The sequence below is a fragment of the Passer domesticus genome, chromosome 19 (assembly GCF_036417665.1).
Source record: "Passer domesticus isolate bPasDom1 chromosome 19, bPasDom1.hap1, whole genome shotgun sequence".
Lineage (NCBI taxonomy): Eukaryota > Metazoa > Chordata > Aves > Passeriformes > Passeridae > Passer > Passer domesticus.
This window is the reverse complement of record NC_087492.1, coordinates 9,206,465-9,223,648: the sequence shown is the minus strand read 5'-3', so window position 1 is coordinate 9,223,648 and position 17,184 is coordinate 9,206,465. Positions and strand designations below refer to the sequence as shown.

The 17,184-nt window shown below is 53.7% G+C and overlaps 1 protein-coding gene across 1 annotated transcript in view; it reads left to right on the top strand.

Moving 5' to 3' along the window:
- LOC135283899 (centrosome-associated protein CEP250-like) overlaps positions 1-17,184 on the top strand; it is a 181,896-nt gene that overhangs the window by 157,521 nt on the left and 7,191 nt on the right. Inside the window, exons 86-94 of the mRNA XM_064395048.1 lie at positions 543-655; positions 1,629-1,694; positions 2,322-2,379; positions 11,122-11,202; positions 11,287-11,388; positions 11,637-11,741; positions 12,560-12,682; positions 13,623-13,735; positions 14,709-14,774. Of these exons, the coding sequence (XP_064251118.1) occupies positions 543-655; positions 1,629-1,694; positions 2,322-2,379; positions 11,122-11,202; positions 11,287-11,388; positions 11,637-11,741; positions 12,560-12,682; positions 13,623-13,735; positions 14,709-14,774 (827 nt within the window). The remainder of the gene's footprint in view (positions 1-542; positions 656-1,628; positions 1,695-2,321; positions 2,380-11,121; positions 11,203-11,286; positions 11,389-11,636; positions 11,742-12,559; positions 12,683-13,622; positions 13,736-14,708; positions 14,775-17,184) is intronic.

Sequence of the window (17,184 nt, the reverse complement as noted above, 5' to 3'; positions counted from 1 at the left end):
CTGGTGTGGGGAGGGAGAATTTCCTGAGCTCAGGGGGTCCCTCACCCTCCAGATGGTGGGACCAAGCTCACCAGGCTGACGGGGCAAATGGGGCCACAGCAGCCTGAAAGGGCCATGCTGGCCTGGGGGAAGCACTCCTCCCTCTCCCCTCACACACGCTGGCCCTGCCTGTCCTTCCTCATCCCTTTCCCCACCGCTCTCCTGCTCTTCCCTTCTGCTAGAAGGCGGACAAAGCTGCCTTGGGCAGCAAGGTCAATTGCAGCCAGTTTGAAGAGAACATGGAGGAGCTGGATGAGAGGATGGAGGAGTTGCAGAGCCAGATTTCAGGCCAGGAGCAGCACTGGAATAAGATGCAGCAGCAGTTCAGTGATTCAATGGAGGAGAAGGTGAGGGGTACCTCATCCCCACCTTGAGGAACTGGCACCTTTGGGACTTGGCAGCCTGAGGCAGCATCCCTCTGAGGATCCCCCTCCAGGCTTTTCCCGGGAGAGCTCCATGTCACCTCCTGGGGCAGCTGGCTGAGGCTGTGCACCTGTTCACAGCTGGATCGCCTGGAGCTGAAGACTTTCCGCAAACACCTGGAGGAGTCCTGGAACAGGAACATGGAGGCTCTCGAGAATAGGTTGAGGCGTGAAAACGCCGCTGGGATTAAGAAGTGAGTGTGATGGAGACACTGATGGCTTTGGGGACAGTGATGGTCCCATTCCCTCCAGCTCTCCCACACACTGCCCCTCTGGTCCCCTGCCACGGCACCAATTCTGCTGCTAAATGAACCTCAGAGATGCAGATGAAGCAGCTGCACCTTCTGCTTCCACCAGCAGCAGGTTGCACACAGGCAAGGAAGAACAAGGAGAGGGCACCTGCAGGACAGAGCCCTCCCAAAGCAAAATGGGGCTGTGGGTGCAAAGGCTCTCAGAAGCCAGGCTGGGAGAGGGCAACTGCTCCTCCCAGGCAGGGCTGTGACACGCCGTGTCCCAGAGCTGGATCATGCCCTGCCCTCCTGCCATGCACACAGGGGACTTTGGTGCCCGAGAGGGGCTGCAAGCGCTGCAGGGGCTGCTTGGGATGGTGACATGGGTGCCTGTGGCCTTCCCCTGGCCTCAGCCAGCACCCTGGGGATGGGGAGAAAGAGGCTCAAGAGCCCACGGTTCAGCCTGCAAACGCCGTGACCCTGTGCCGTGAGCTGCCCAGCGCCTGGCTGCTGCCCGCCAGCTGCTGCCTGTGTGCTGCAGGGCTGTGGCCCCAGGAGCTCAGCCAGCCCTCTTCCCTCACCCTCCTCAGGCAGCTGCCAGTGCCTTTCACGTGCCTGTCCTGTGACCGCATGCTCACCGTGCAGGTTCCTGGCCAGTGAGTAGCACCAGGGCATGGGGCAGCGGGGCTGGCATGGGGGAGATGGGTGCCAGCAGTGACCCTGCTAGGCACAGGGGTGCCAGTGTCTGCTGGGGAGGGGCTGATGTGGGGGCCCCCTCTGCAGCCCTGTCCATCAGCAGGGGCTGTGGGCACTCATCCCAAGGGCTACAGGCAGCGGGATGCCATGGGGTACAATCCCATGGGTTTGTGGGTGCCGCCTCTAACAGGAACAGGTTTTTGGTCCCCTGTCACACCCCTGTGACTCCTGCCCTCCCCAGGTATCCTGAGACACTGCCGTATTTGCAGCCAATGCCCCCCAGCAAGGAGCCACAGCACAGCCAAAGGTAAGGGCCCTGAGGACACATCCCTGGCTCCTGGGGTGCAGCGTAGCCCTGCCACAGCAAGGAGGGCTCTGCACCTGGGCTGGGGCAGAGGAGCCTGGCGGGGCTGGGCAGAGCTGGGGAGCAGAAGGCAGCTGTGGAGGGCCAGTGCTTGCCCCAGGCCTGGGGGGTATTGCATTCCTTGCCTTGCCTGCCCTGTCTCACCCACATCTCTGTCCCAAGGTTGCTGAAAGCACATCTGATGAGCTGTGTCTGTTTTCAATTTGAGCTCACGCTTGGTGGGGAGTTGTATGCCTCCTGTGAAAGGAGTTCCCAAAAACCAAGCTCTGCAGCAGGGACCGACCAGCTCCTGCCAGCTGGTGTCCTGTGCACAGGGACCTGCCACGGCCATGGCCAGCACACCTGGCCGTGGGGACAGAGCCAGCAGATCCGGCCGGGTGGATGGGCTTGGGGCTCCTGCAGCAGGTGGACAGGAGCTGGCAGGGACATGTCCCTGCAGGCAGCACTGCCAGTCCCCTCCCTGGCACAGCAGGGTGGTGCCCAGAGTGCCACAGGGCTGGGCACTGAGGATCCTCTGCCCCATCCCACAGGAGGCCAGTGGTCCGTGGCGGTGGCTCCCATGTGCCACAGAGCTCTGGCGACCATCAGAGCAGCAGTTTCAAACTGCCACCTGTTCAGGATTCTCCCCGTACGAGTGCATTTCTGCAGGGACTCGTGACCCGCCCCAACAAGGTAGGGATGATGAAGGTGAGGACATGGCACGTGTACTGGGGGTGGGCCGGGCGATGCTGAGGATCCTGGGTGAATTTGTGCCTTCAGTTTCCTCGGGCACAGCTGCTTTGGGAGGGTTGCTAGGGAATGCTGGACTGGACCTTGCCTTTCAGCCAGCTGCTCTCTCCTTCCCAGCCCAGAGTGACCCAGCTGCTGGGCAGGGGTGGACACATGCCGAGGGGCCGCAATGACCAGCTTCCTGTGGTGACCAGGACACTGGATGAGCCAGGTGTGGCCCTGTCAGGGCACGGGGAGCAGGGGGACAAGAGACTGGCTGTCTGCTGGGTCTGCACCTGCTCCCTGCGGGTCTCTGGCCAAGCAGGTGACCCTCCTGCTGCCCCGTTCTGAGCTGGCTGAGCTGACCCAGACGGGGCAGCCCCGGGGCCTGGGGGCTCAGCCTTGCCTCTCCCCCCAGGCCCTGCCACCTCTCGGCATCACCGGCCAGGCACGGCCCCCCCGACACGTCTCCAGGGCACCAGGGCTCCTCCAGCCACTTCAGCCCCGGGAGACTTCGACAGCCCTCAAGTAGCTGGACAGGACTGGGAACCCAGTGCTCCACCAGGGACGTCTCATCAGCAGAGAGTAAACTCTGGGACAATTGTTGTCTGAGAAATAACATTTTCATTCTATTACGTTAATAAAAAACCTTCTGAAAGACACACACAGCCTTTCCCCATTGCCTCTGAAAACACTGGGATAAATCAAAGTGTCCTACACTATTTTTACTATTAGTTATCAGGCATTACTTTATTCCCAGCTCTGGGGTACATAGGAATAGCTCCACTCAGAATGCACACCCACTCTCTAAATTTTTCACTATGTATTTTCAGCAAAACAAGTTAATGCTCATTGCCTGTAAATTACATATTTCTCTTCATTCATTAATCTCCTATCATCCATTTGTTATTGATTTCTCAGTTCTCATGCTGCTGCCAGATGAACAATTGCTTGCTCCTGGCGGGCTCCACACTATGCTCATTTTGCCAAGTCCATGGAACCACACCATCAAAAGCAGGATAAACTTTTACCAAGAGGGGAGTCAATCTACAGCCCATCGATCTAAGCTTTCACTAATTAAATACCCAGCCAGCTATACCAACTTTTCTCCTCATTTGCAAAGAAGCACCATTTCACCACGTGGTCAGGTATGACTGTGGGTTCACCGACCACCCGAGACTGCCAAGGAGACTCCCAGGGCAGAAGAGTGCATGTGCTGAGGGGAGGGAATGTATAGTCATGTCTTGGGGGAAATTATTGCCATATGTATGTTTCTTCTGAGAATAGTTATGAATATGATGACAAATACAGTATTTCAACAGGGGCTTTTCCTGTACACAGCATGTACTCTCTGTGCAGCCATCCCCCATACATCTGGCTTTGCAGTAAAGAATGCCTAATCCCTAATATGAAATTCAAGTCTTTATTTCTTTCTGGTTGTGATAACAATGTTAATTGGTCCACTTTTAATTTAATTAGTCCAGATATTGTTTTCAGTACATGAAGAGTGGAATTCTCCTTGTTCGTTTCTTCTTTACCTCTGGTTTCCACACCTTGTCCTCACACTCTACAAATTCTGTATTCCTGGTGTCCAGTTCTTAGCCCCATTTCTCTATCCCAATCTTTTTTCACTGAATCACGTCAAGTTCATTTAGCAAAACTTAAAAGTTCAGTTATTTTCCCAAATAATGTTCCACTAACAGCAGTTTGAATAAAATCTTGCTACATGCTTCAGTAGAAAACTGCACTGCTTATGATTAAGTGAAGCCATTATTAACAGAGTTAACGAAAACAAATAACTGGAATAGCGAATTAAAAAGTTATATCATTTCCAACAATTCCCCCTTTTGAAACTACTCTTAATTATTTCATTTAGGATTACTTCCATTAAATCATTGGATATTTAGAAAGACTTAAGACACTAAAATGCAATAATTCCTATTAAACTACTTAGTAAAACTTTTTGGCAAAACTTATACTATTTTAGATCCAGGGCCATTCAATTTTGCCAGCATTTTGTCTTGGGCTTGTTATTCTGGGGTTACATTTGAAAGGTCACACATTTTGGTACAGCAACTATTGGGATGCTTTTCTCTGCCAGCCCTTTAGCAGCTTTATCTGCCAGTCGGTTTCCTACACTAACTGATGTATTTCCTAATGGATGAGCTTTACAATGCATGAGAGCCACTTGGGCTGGTACCTGAACACATTCTAGTAATTGTCTGGTAATGTCTCCACCTTTGACAGAGGATCCTTGTGCTGAACGGAGCCCTCCTTTGTTCCAGAGAGCTCCGTGGGCAGGTACTGCTCCAAAGGCACGGTTAGCATTAGCCCATGTGTTCCCATTCTTCCCCTGAGACAATTCCAGGCTGCCATAGGCTGAGCAGCTCAGCCCTGTGTGCAGAGGTGGTAAGAGGTAATGGGACGGCTTGGATTGGGCCCTACTGCACAGCCAAACTTCTGCTTTCCTTTGCTCACAAAGCTGCTCCCACCTGTGGACAATTGTGAGGCCGGATCTTCTACCAGAGGATCTCCTCTGCTGGAGTGAAGCTGCTCAGTCGTTGGAACACAGGCATGTTGTGAGGCTTCTTGACTTTCTGGTACAGATTCCAGGGTGCAAGGCAAAGGAGTTGTTTGCAGTTCCCCATCATCCTGCTCCAACAAGACAACTTGATACTTCAGCATTCGACTTGGGGGTCACCAGTGGCCTCCTTTGTGTTCTAGAACAGAGAGGACCAAGGGGGGAACATGAGCAGTCATTATCTGGCCCATGGTCCATTCGGGGCTTCTTGGATTAAAGCGCAGCTCCTGCTCCAAGTCAAAGGCAGTTAAGGGACATCCCTTAACTTACACTGTCCACTTGTTTGGAAAAATATCTTATGGCCCTTTTCCATGTGCATAACCTCTGAGCTAACACCCGTAGTGCAACACGTCAGTGCTCATGAACAATCTGCTCAAGAGGCTTGCTCAAGTCAGGTAATGCCTGTGCTGGGCTGGCATTAGAGCTCTCTTGGGGTCTCTGAAAGCCTCTGGCATTCTGGGGTCCACTGTAGCACCTCCTTGGTGTAGCACCTCCTTGGGCGATTCTCAGGGTCTCATATAAAGGTCTTACCCATAGGCCAGAATTAAAAATCCTGAGCCCACACCAACCACCCATTCCTAGAAATATTCCTAACTTGCAAACAGACCTTGGCTCTGGAGTTTCACAAATCCCCTCCACCCTTTTGGTTGCAAGGCTTTGCTGTCCCTGGGAAATGAGCCTCAGGTAGGTTTGGCATTAGGGCACTTCTTTGACACTTTGGGCCTTCTTCTTGGATACCCTGTAACTGGCTTGTCTCAGAATGTTCAGGAAACTTAAGAGTCATTTCAATGCATCCAGCATGAGTTCCATTAGCAATTAAAGTATCACCTGCATACTGCAGCAAAGGGGTATCTGCATTCTCCTTTTCCCATTCTGAAGTGACTGCCAGAGCCCTGGCCAGCTCTTAGAACTCCAGCACCCCACCAGCAATAGGGATCTGCCTGGGTATGGGGATTTACCAGAGACAGAACCTTTACAGCCACTTGCTCTAAGATGCCAGATAGAAGCCACATCAGGAACCAGGCAGAGGAGAAAGCTGTCTGTCTAGATGTTCCACAAGGAACAGCTTATTCCAGGTGAAAGGAGCTCACACAAAGAGCCCCAGGCACTCCTGTGCAAGGGGCTTTGTACAGATACAAATCAGGGGGTGGATACAAACAGCAAACCAATAGGGAATCCTCAGGGGAGGAGTGAGGGGATTACATCAAGCATCTGGGGCCAGTTGGGGTAGGAGGGTGGAGAGGATGGCTCACATGTGCAATGGGGCTTCCAGGAGTAGGGGGATTCCAAAGGGATGTTGCGAACAGGGATTGGCCTGAGAGTTAAGGGGCAGAGAAGGTTCAGGAATAAGGGGCTCGGTTGCCTTGACAGGCAGGGAAAGAGCTGGAACAAGGGGTGGAGAATGACATGAGGGGCAGCTTTGAGGGAGAGTAAAACCCAGGAGTAAACCATCTCAGGGAGAACATGAGGGCACGAGGACAGAACGATGCACTTAAAAAGGAATCAATAAGATAAATTCAAAGCGCAACACCATCCCTCCAATTCTTTTGTCAATTGGTTTTTGTCTTGGGGTGTGTCGTGGGTTAAGACGGAAGTGAGTTTTTTGGGAGGTTGTGGTCAAACCAATCAGTGCTTGGATTTGAATATTGGCACCTGGTTTGGCCACCGAAGGTATGGACCGCCTCTGAGAACACAGGGGGTTAAAAGCAAGAACTGCCAGGAGAACTCTCTCTTAATTTCAGTCTGTAAAGGAGCTCAGAGCTCCCCTGCCCAGCCTGGGCTGGCTGGGGGAGGGAAGCCATGCGGCCGGGTGAGGTAGGCCGGAGCCTCGGGCAGAGGAGGGGAGTGAAGGCCTTGCAAGATGGAAGGGTGGAGGAGACTGAGAAGCATCGGGCCCCCCTCCTACCCCACGGGAGACAGAGAGAGAGAGAGCCAGTGCCTGTGCTGCCTTGGAATTCAGTATCATGGACTGGCAGCACGGCCGGCCAGAAGTGGGGGATGCGGCGAGAGAAGGTGCCCGGCAGCTGTGGGAGTTCTGGGCAGGCAGAGGCCCAGATTTTAACCCCTTTGTAAAATAATGGAAACCTTACAAATACTGATCCTCCTGAATGAGAATGAGAAGATAAAGGTGAAGTATGAAGAAATGGGCAAGTGTGAGGAAAGTTGGTGCATGTGAGAGATGTCAGAAGAGGTGAGAAGAATCCTAGGTGGGCAGAGATGATGGATTGGCCTTGAGCTGGACTCGTTCTTGTATGGCCATGGACAGACCCATGTTCTTCCTGTGACTCAGAGACTGTATTTAGGGGGAGGCAATGCCTTGGAGTCAAGAGTGAAGCAGTGGCGTGAACAGAGATGGCTGAGGAGGGTGTGGGATGCCCTCTGTCTCCAGGAGGGGAAGATCTCTGTTCATGAGGCCCCTCGGCCCCAGGGGTTTAAATCTGGGGGGGACTGGTGTCCTGAATTTGAGAGACTGCTGCTTTTGGAACTGAGTGGAGCATCCTTAAACGGGGAGCCCTAAAAGCAGTCCTGGCCCATGTGCAGTGGTGAGAGCCCTGGACATGGAGGGAAGAAGTCACGAGGGCCGATGTTCTCTGGGTGGTGCCACGAGTGACACGGAAACACAAGAAGTTTCAATTGTGTTTCTGGGGGAAGCCTATGGTGCAAGGGGGGACTCCTCTCTCTCTGATGGATTTGAGGGTTGATTACTTGAGGGGTGATGATGGACTGATTATGTGAGAGATCGTGATGTGGTGGAAATCTATGGTGTTATTTCATTCTGTGGAGAAAATGGAGAGGAGGAGGAGGAGGAATGGATTTGGAGGGTTTTCATTCTTAGTTTTTTGTTTGTTCCTTTTTAGATGTTGTAATTAATAAAATTAGTTTCCTTTATTCCTGAGTTGGAGCCTGCTTTGCTCTGTTCCTGATCACATCTCACAGAAGCCACCAGAGAAAGTGTATATTCATGGAGGCACGGGCACTGTGGCAGAGTCAAACCATGACAGGGTGACAGCATGATACTGTGTCTCCTATTGTCTGCTTTATGCCCAGACATGGGTCCTGTAACTTTAAGCTAGGTCTGAGAGAGGGGTGCAAAGCCAGTGGAATTCTTTTGGTGTGGTTTTCCAACATCCTCCCCCAGGCTCCCTCAGCTGTGTTGTGCAGCACAGACAGAGGGAGTACATCTCGGCTTTCAGCTGGCTTCTTGTTTCTTTGACAATGGCAGAAGTTTTTCCAGGACTGTGGCTTCTTCTCCTGGAACGGTTTTTGCTTTTCCCTGGTCTGAAGCACCAGAACATCGCCGGCAGCCCTGTGCCTTGTCCCGCAGGGGAGGCCTTGGGATGCACATCCCGGCTCTGGACTCGGGAGGAGCCGAGCCACGCCTACAGAAAGAGCTCTGAATCCACCAGCCTACCCCACAATGAGAAGGCTTGAATATCTAACATTATTCATTCTTTTTCCCATGCCTGCCTGCACACTGTGTGTTAAATAAACAGCTTTTTTCACTTTCTTCCAAAAATTTCCTTGCTGTGGGAGGGAAGGCGTGCCAAAACCTGTTTTCATTAGAGGAGATGTTTCCTCCTAACTTGTCTCAAATTGAGACATTTCTCAAATAATGTGGGGTGATTTTTGAACCCTGGAGGAAGAACAGTGCACCTCAATTGGTTTTCATGGCCCATCAAGGAACGTTCCAGAAACAAGAGTTGACTTTCAGTTTCAAGGGCAATGCAGAAAGAATCATCCTTAACATCCACAACAGTGGACTCATCAGTTTCCTTAACTGAGGTGAAGAGTGCATAAGGCCTTGCTGCCACTGGGTCTCACACCAGTCTCACACTATTTCCTTGACAGCTCTGACATCTTGTACTGGCCTGTGTTCCTTAGTGTGTGCTTCCTTTACTGGCAGGAGAGGAGTGCTATATTGTGACTCACATTCCCTTAGTGACCCATCTTCCAAAATTTAGCAATTCATTCTTCTAACCCTCTTCTACCTTCTAACTTCAAAGAATAATTGTTCTGCCTGACCAGTCTTCCATCAGGCTCCAACTGAATCCTTACTGGTTCCAGTGTCTTGATTTCCCTGGAATTCCATTGGTGCACACCAACACAGTGACAGTGTTTTCCCCCTCCTCCCACCAGGGATGTGCAGGAGGGAAATACTTGTCCAGCCTTCCCTGCTGAACATTCTGAGCATGCCCTCTCTCAGCCTCTTCCCCCACTTTTGCCATTACCACAATTCCTCCACCAGGAGTTAATAGTGTGTCTGAATGACCTTCCTATAATCCCAGGGCTCTTTGCCTTGAACTCACTGGATTAGGGCATCAGAGGATCTCCCGGAAAAATCTTTGGAGTGCACCGGAGTCCTCTCGATCCCATCAATCCATGGAGCAAAAGAAGGAGGAAAGTTCCACCTGGATCATTAGCAACTGTCACCAAAACCAGGATAGATGAAATCCTCAAAGACTATCCTTTTAGTTTTGGCAAGTTGGGCGTTACTTTATTCTCCTCAGGACGAGTGGAGCGGATAGTTCGAGCCACACACATAGAAAAAGCTTTTGACTTAGTTATCTGTTTTTTGCAAACAAAGGAATCAATGGTCATCCATTCTCAATCCCATAATTCTCTTCATTACTTTGCATCCTAACTGCTGTTGGGCTTCACCCATGGAGACTCTCTACCCTGAACTCCTGAGGAGAAAGGAGTCTGTGCCCCAACAACCCTACAGCTCAGCCAGGGGCTCACGGGGCTCCTCCTGCACCCCCAGCATGAGGAACAGCACCCCACTGCTTCCCTGGCAAAGGCTGATCCCAATGGATGCTCCAAACCAGGCCCTGGCTTTGCAGCAGTGAAGCAACTGGCTTAGGTGTAACACACATCTTCAACGGATAAAAAAGAAAGACAATGAGGCTGTACTCTCCTGGGAGACCTTGGAGCATGTTTTGGCAAATAAAAGGACTACAAAAGGGCTGGAGGTGGACTTTGCACAAGGGCCTGACATGGGAACAGCTTCACACTGAGAGAGGGGAGAGATCGGTGGGATATTGGGAAGAAATTCTTCCCTGTGAGCGTGGTGATGCCTTGCCACAGTCTGCACCATTCCTGGAAATGTCCAAGACCAGGTTAGGTGGCACTTGCAGCAACCTGGTCTAGCGGAAAATGTTCCTTGACCTGTCCCTGACCGGGGCTGAAACGAGATGATCTTTTAGGTCCCTTCCAGCCCCAGCCATTCCAAGGCTCCATTAATCTATGACTTCATGAGTCTGGAACCCACTGGTTACCAGGAGCGGAGTGGTGCGTTGCCTGGCAACGGGTGTTGTGATGAGGAGGGCCACCAGCAACCCGGTTCCAGTCCTGCAAGGGACAAGGAAGGAGGAAGGAGCCTGCTGGCTACTCATCCTTTTCCTTATCGCATTTGCTCATTGCTTTTATCACGCCTTTTGTTTAACCCATTTGTCACCAATTTTGCTCATCCCAGACAGGCCCAACTGGGCAGGAAGGCTTGTGACAAATCAGGGACAGAGTGTGTGCAGTCATGGCAACATCCCTGGACACACTCAGCCTCTCCCAGATGCTGGATCTCGCCATTGGGACACCCCAGAAGGGATCTGTTCACTTTGCAGCCTTGAGAAAACTGCTGCAGGCTGTGCTGGAGCACCTGGACGTGCAGTACCTGACAAGTGAGGAGCCATGGCCAGGCCAGCTGAGTGGCCCCTCACTTGCTGATGTGGCCACTTACATAAAACAGATGAAGAAAGAGATGGAAGACTATAAGAAACACACGTCCAAGGTAGAGGCTCTTCCCCGCCCCTGGGCACTCCCCCAGCAGACAGCCCCTCTCTGCTTCCTCACACAGCCGTGCTTGGCTCTGCCCTCACTGCCCTGGCAGAGCCGCTGGCAGGGGCTCTTTGCTGTCTGGATGGGCTTCAGTGCTCTGGCACTGAGCCCGGCTGGGGCAGGTGGCACTGGGACTCTCCCTGCTCACCTGGCTGTGCCATGGGCTGCCCGTGGCAGGGTAGGGCTCTTTGGGGTGTTGCTTCCCAGGCCATCACCTCTGACATCCCTGATTCTTGAACTGCTTTACAGGTTCTTCGCGAGGAATTTGGTGGGATAAAGGCAGAACTCTCCCGCATATCAGAGGACATGAAGAAGTTCCAGGAGGCACAGGTGTGTGGTTCTCAAGGTCATATTTCCAACATGTCTGAGACAGAGACTGTCTACAGACAAGTCTCTGACAATGCTTTCTCCTAGACCCTGATGGTTTCCCAGCATCAGGAGGAGATTGAAAAGTTAAAGGCTGGCCAGCGTCATGTGTCGGGGGAAATGAAGAAGGTCCTGATGTCGCGGGACCAGGTGAGCTGCTGCTGGGAGCAAGTTTTGGGTCTGAGACTGCAGCCCGTACCCTCTGCCCTGCTGGTTGGAAGCTCAGCACTCTTGGCCCTGCTAGATTCATGGACCGTGCTGCCTGCAGAGCCCTGCCAGCCTGGCTGAGCTTGGCCCTGCACTGTCCCTAGTGCTTGGCAAACCACAGCAGGGCTCGAGGGCTTGCGGGTCCCCACTGACCCTCCCAGAGGCTCACTGCCACCACTGCTCTCTCCTAGGACATGACTCTCATCCAGGATCTGCGTGAGGAGGTTGACAAGATAAAGACAACACAGCTCCTCATGGAAGGAGACATAAAGAAGCTTAAGGAGTCTCTTGCCTTAGTGAGCTGTTGGGTCATGTAATCTTTGGGCTCTCATGGGGAACTTCAATGTGGCTCCACAATCAGTTTTTGGTGTCAGGGCCTCAGGCCCAGGTGGAGGACCGTGGGGCTGCCCATGCAGCTAAAGGGCCCACACTCTGGGACAACATGATGGCTGGGCCCTGACTCTACTGTCACTGTCCTTTCCAGATGAAGAAGCTGGAGGAAGACCTTAAAAAGCTGAGGGAGGATATAGCCAAGTGGAAAGAAGAGAGCAGTAAGGAGATCTCTCAGCAAATTGAGTAAGAGGACAAGAGTGGGTTTCATACCCTGGGGGGCTGCAAGGGAGCCCAGATGGTCTGGCTGCATCCTGGTTTGTGGGCACAAGGTGCCCAGCAGCCCTGCAGGGGTAACCCTGCCCTTGCCCCCATCCCGCTGGCCAGGGCTTTGCGGCAGGAGACAAAGCGTGAGCTGCAGAAGATGGGAGAGCAGCAGGAGAGGAGGAATGCCATGCTGGAGCAGATGCTGAATGAGACAGCCGACCAGCTGAATGAGCAGGTGAGGTCCTGGGGGAGCACTCCCACCACTCCTGGCACGGTCCTGTTGCAGCTCCATGCCACATCTTCCTGCTCTGTTGTGCTGTGCTGTAATCTTATGGGAGAGCCAAACTGCCCAAATTGGCCTGGACCAGTCAGTGGCATGGACAGTAATTAAAGCCTTGATGCAAATGTCCTCTTGACATGGTGGGCTCATGGCCACTGAGTCGTGTGTGTTTACCCCTGTGGAGCAAACAGACCCCCCCTTGGGTCAGCACCTTATGTTCTTTCATCCTGGGAGCAGGATCAGGAGCTGAGACAGCAAATGGAAGCCAAGTTTTTGGAGATCCAAAAAGACTTTGAGAAACTCAACTTTACATCAAAGAGCCTCCAAAAGGACTCTCAACAAAAGCAGAGGGATATTGAGGTGTGTGGCTGAAACTCACCCCATTTAGGGTCAGAGCATCCACCAGGAAGACTCCAGGTGGGGGACCACAAGGAATCTCCTGCTGACGACCTCCTCTCAGCACTGTGCTTGTTCCAAGTGCATTTCCCCGATATTTTCTGGGTACGGGGAGAGGGGTGTGCTCCCGGCTCCTGGGGTGTGCCTCAAGAGGCAGCTCCAACCTTGCTGTGTCATGAGTTCCTTTCTGTGCTGAAAGATGCTGTTCCAGTCTCTGGAGAAGCTGCAGAAGGAGAAGGCAGATCAGCAGGACATGCTGGCAGCAATGGACATGGTACAGTCTAGAGGGGCCTCTGTACCAGCCCAGGGGCTCCCGGGCAGGGTGACAAATGCCCCTTGCCCTTGGGGGATGGGGGGCAGAACTGGTGTGGGGAGGGAGAATTTCCTGAGCTCAGGGGGTCCCTCACCCTCCAGATGGTGGGACCAAGCTCACCAGGCTGACGGGGCAAATGGGGCCACAGCAGCCTGAAAGGGCCATGCTGGCCTGGGGGAAGCACTCCTCCCTCTCCCCTCACACACGCTGGCCCTGCCTGTCCTTCCTCATCCCTTTCCCCACCGCTCTCCTGCTCTTCCCTTCTGCTAGAAGGCGGACAAAGCTGCCTTGGGCAGCAAGGTCAATTGCAGCCAGTTTGAAGAGAACATGGAGGAGCTGGATGAGAGGATGGAGGAGTTGCAGAGCCAGATTTCAGGCCAGGAGCAGCACTGGAATAAGATGCAGCAGCAGTTCAGTGATTCAATGGAGGAGAAGGTGAGGGGTACCTCATCCCCACCTTGAGGAACTGGCACCTTTGGGACTTGGCAGCCTGAGGCAGCATCCCTCTGAGGATCCCCCTCCAGGCTTTTCCCGGGAGAGCTCCATGTCACCTCCTGGGGCAGCTGGCTGAGGCTGTGCACCTGTTCACAGCTGGATCGCCTGGAGCTGAAGACTTTCCGCAAACACCTGGAGGAGTCCTGGAACAGGAACATGGAGGCTCTCGAGAATAGGTTGAGGCGTGAAAACGCCGCTGGGATTAAGAAGTGAGTGTGATGGAGACACTGATGGCTTTGGGGACAGTGATGGTCCCATTCCCTCCAGCTCTCCCACACACTGCCCCTCTGGTCCCCTGCCACGGCACCAATTCTGCTGCTAAATGAACCTCAGAGATGCAGATGAAGCAGCTGCACCTTCTGCTTCCACCAGCAGCAGGTTGCACACAGGCAAGGAAGAACAAGGAGAGGGCACCTGCAGGACAGAGCCCTCCCAAAGCAAAATGGGGCTGTGGGTGCAAAGGCTCTCAGAAGCCAGGCTGGGAGAGGGCAACTGCTCCTCCCAGGCAGGGCTGTGACACGCCGTGTCCCAGAGCTGGATCATGCCCTGCCCTCCTGCCATGCACACAGGGGACTTTGGTGCCCGAGAGGGGCTGCAAGCGCTGCAGGGGCTGCTTGGGATGGTGACATGGGTGCCTGTGGCCTTCCCCTGGCCTCAGCCAGCACCCTGGGGATGGGGAGAAAGAGGCTCAAGAGCCCACGGTTCAGCCTGCAAACGCCGTGACCCTGTGCCGTGAGCTGCCCAGCGCCTGGCTGCTGCCCGCCAGCTGCTGCCTGTGTGCTGCAGGGCTGTGGCCCCAGGAGCTCAGCCAGCCCTCTTCCCTCACCCTCCTCAGGCAGCTGCCAGTGCCTTTCACGTGCCTGTCCTGTGACCGCATGCTCACCGTGCAGGTTCCTGGCCAGTGAGTAGCACCAGGGCATGGGGCAGCGGGGCTGGCATGGGGGAGATGGGTGCCAGCAGTGACCCTGCTAGGCACAGGGGTGCCAGTGTCTGCTGGGGAGGGGCTGATGTGGGGGCCCCCTCTGCAGCCCTGTCCATCAGCAGGGGCTGTGGGCACTCATCCCAAGGGCTACAGGCAGCGGGATGCCATGGGGTACAATCCCATGGGTTTGTGGGTGCCGCCTCTAACAGGAACAGGTTTTTGGTCCCCTGTCACACCCCTGTGACTCCTGCCCTCCCCAGGTATCCTGAGACACTGCCGTATTTGCAGCCAATGCCCCCCAGCAAGGAGCCACAGCACAGCCAAAGGTAAGGGCCCTGAGGACACATCCCTGGCTCCTGGGGTGCAGCGTAGCCCTGCCACAGCAAGGAGGGCTCTGCACCTGGGCTGGGGCAGAGGAGCCTGGCGGGGCTGGGCAGAGCTGGGGAGCAGAAGGCAGCTGTGGAGGGCCAGTGCTTGCCCCAGGCCTGGGGGGTATTGCATTCCTTGCCTTGCCTGCCCTGTCTCACCCACATCTCTGTCCCAAGGTTGCTGAAAGCACATCTGATGAGCTGTGTCTGTTTTCAATTTGAGCTCACGCTTGGTGGGGAGTTGTATGCCTCCTGTGAAAGGAGTTCCCAAAAACCAAGCTCTGCAGCAGGGACCGACCAGCTCCTGCCAGCTGGTGTCCTGTGCACAGGGACCTGCCACGGCCATGGCCAGCACACCTGGCCGTGGGGACAGAGCCAGCAGATCCGGCCGGGTGGATGGGCTTGGGGCTCCTGCAGCAGGTGGACAGGAGCTGGCAGGGACATGTCCCTGCAGGCAGCACTGCCAGTCCCCTCCCTGGCACAGCAGGGTGGTGCCCAGAGTGCCACAGGGCTGGGCACTGAGGATCCTCTGCCCCATCCCACAGGAGGCCAGTGGTCCGTGGCGGTGGCTCCCATGTGCCACAGAGCTCTGGCGACCATCAGAGCAGCAGTTTCAAACTGCCACCTGTTCAGGATTCTCCCCGTACGAGTGCATTTCTGCAGGGACTCGTGACCCGCCCCAACAAGGTAGGGATGATGAAGGTGAGGACATGGCACGTGTACTGGGGGCGGGCCGGGCGATGCTGAGGATCCTGGGTGAATTTGTGCCTTCAGTTTCCTCGGGCACAGCTGCTTTGGGAGGGTTGCTAGGGAATGCTGGACTGGACCCTGCCTTTCAGCCAGCTGCTCTCTCCTTCCCAGCCCAGAGTGACCCAGCTGCTCGGCAGGGGTGGACACGTGCCGAGGGGCCGCAATGACCAGCTTCCTGTGGTGACCAGGACACTGGATGAGCCAGGTGTGGCCCTGTCAGGGCACGGGGAGCAGGGGGACAAGAGACTGGCTGTCTGCTGGGTCTGCACCTGCTCCCTGCGGGTCTCTGGCCAAGCAGGTGACCCTCCTGCTGCCCCGTTCTGAGCTGGCTGAGCTGACCCAGACGGGGCAGCCCCGGGGCCTGGGGGCTCAGCCTTGCCTCTCCCCCCAGGCCCTGCCACCTCTCGGCATCACCGGCCAGGCACGGCCCCCCGACACGTCTCCAGGGTACCAGGGCTCCTCCAGCCACTCCAGCCCCGGGAGACTTCGACAGCCCTCAAGTAGCTGGACAGGACTGGGAACCCAGTGCTCCACCAGGGACGTCGTCTCAGCAGAGAGTAAACTCTGGGACAATTGTTGTCTGAGAAATAACATTTTCATTGTATTACGTTAATAAAAAACCTTCTGAAAGACACACACAGCCTTTCCCCATTGCCTCTGAAAACACTGGGATAAATCAAAGTGTCCTACACTATTTTTACTATTAGTTATCAGGCATTACTTTATTCCCAGCTCTGGGGTACATAGGAATAGCTCCACTCAGAATGCACACCCACTCTCTAAATTTTTCACTATGTATTTTCAGCAAAACAAGTTAATGCTCATTGCCTGTAAATTACATATTTCTCTTCATTCATTAATCTCCTATCATCCATTTGTTATTGATTTCTCAGTTCTCATGCTGCTGCCAGATGAACAATTGCTTGCTCCTGGCGGGCTCCACACTATGCTCATTTTGCCAAGTCCATGGAACCACACCATCAAAAGCAGGATAAACTTTTACCAAGAGGGGAGTCAATCTACAGCCCATCGATCTAAGCTTTCACTAATTAAATACCCAGCCAGCTATACCAACTTTTCTCCTCATTTGCAAAGAAGCACCATTTCACCACGTGGTCAGGTATGACTGTGGGTTCACCGACCACCCGAGACTGCCAAGGAGACTCCCAGGGCAGAAGAGTGCATGTGCTGAGGGGAGGGAATGTATAGTCATGTCTTGGGGGAAATTATTGCCATATGTATGTTTCTTCTGAGAATAGTTATGAATATGATGACAAATACAGTATTTCAACAGGGGCTTTTCCTGTACACAGCATGTACTCTCTGTGCAGCCATCCCCCATACATCTGGCTTTGCAGTAAAGAATGCCTAATCCCTAATATGAAATTCAAGTCTTTATTTCTTTCTGGTTGTGATAACAATGTTAATTGGTCCACTTTTAATTTAATTAGTCCAGATATTGTTTTCAGTACATGAAGAGTGGAATTCTCCTTGTTCGTTTCTTCTTTACCTCTGGTTTCCACACCTTGTCCTCACACTCTACAAATTCTGTATTCCTGGTGTCCAGTTCTTAGCCCCATTTCTCTATCCCAATCTTTTTTCACTGAATCACGTCAAG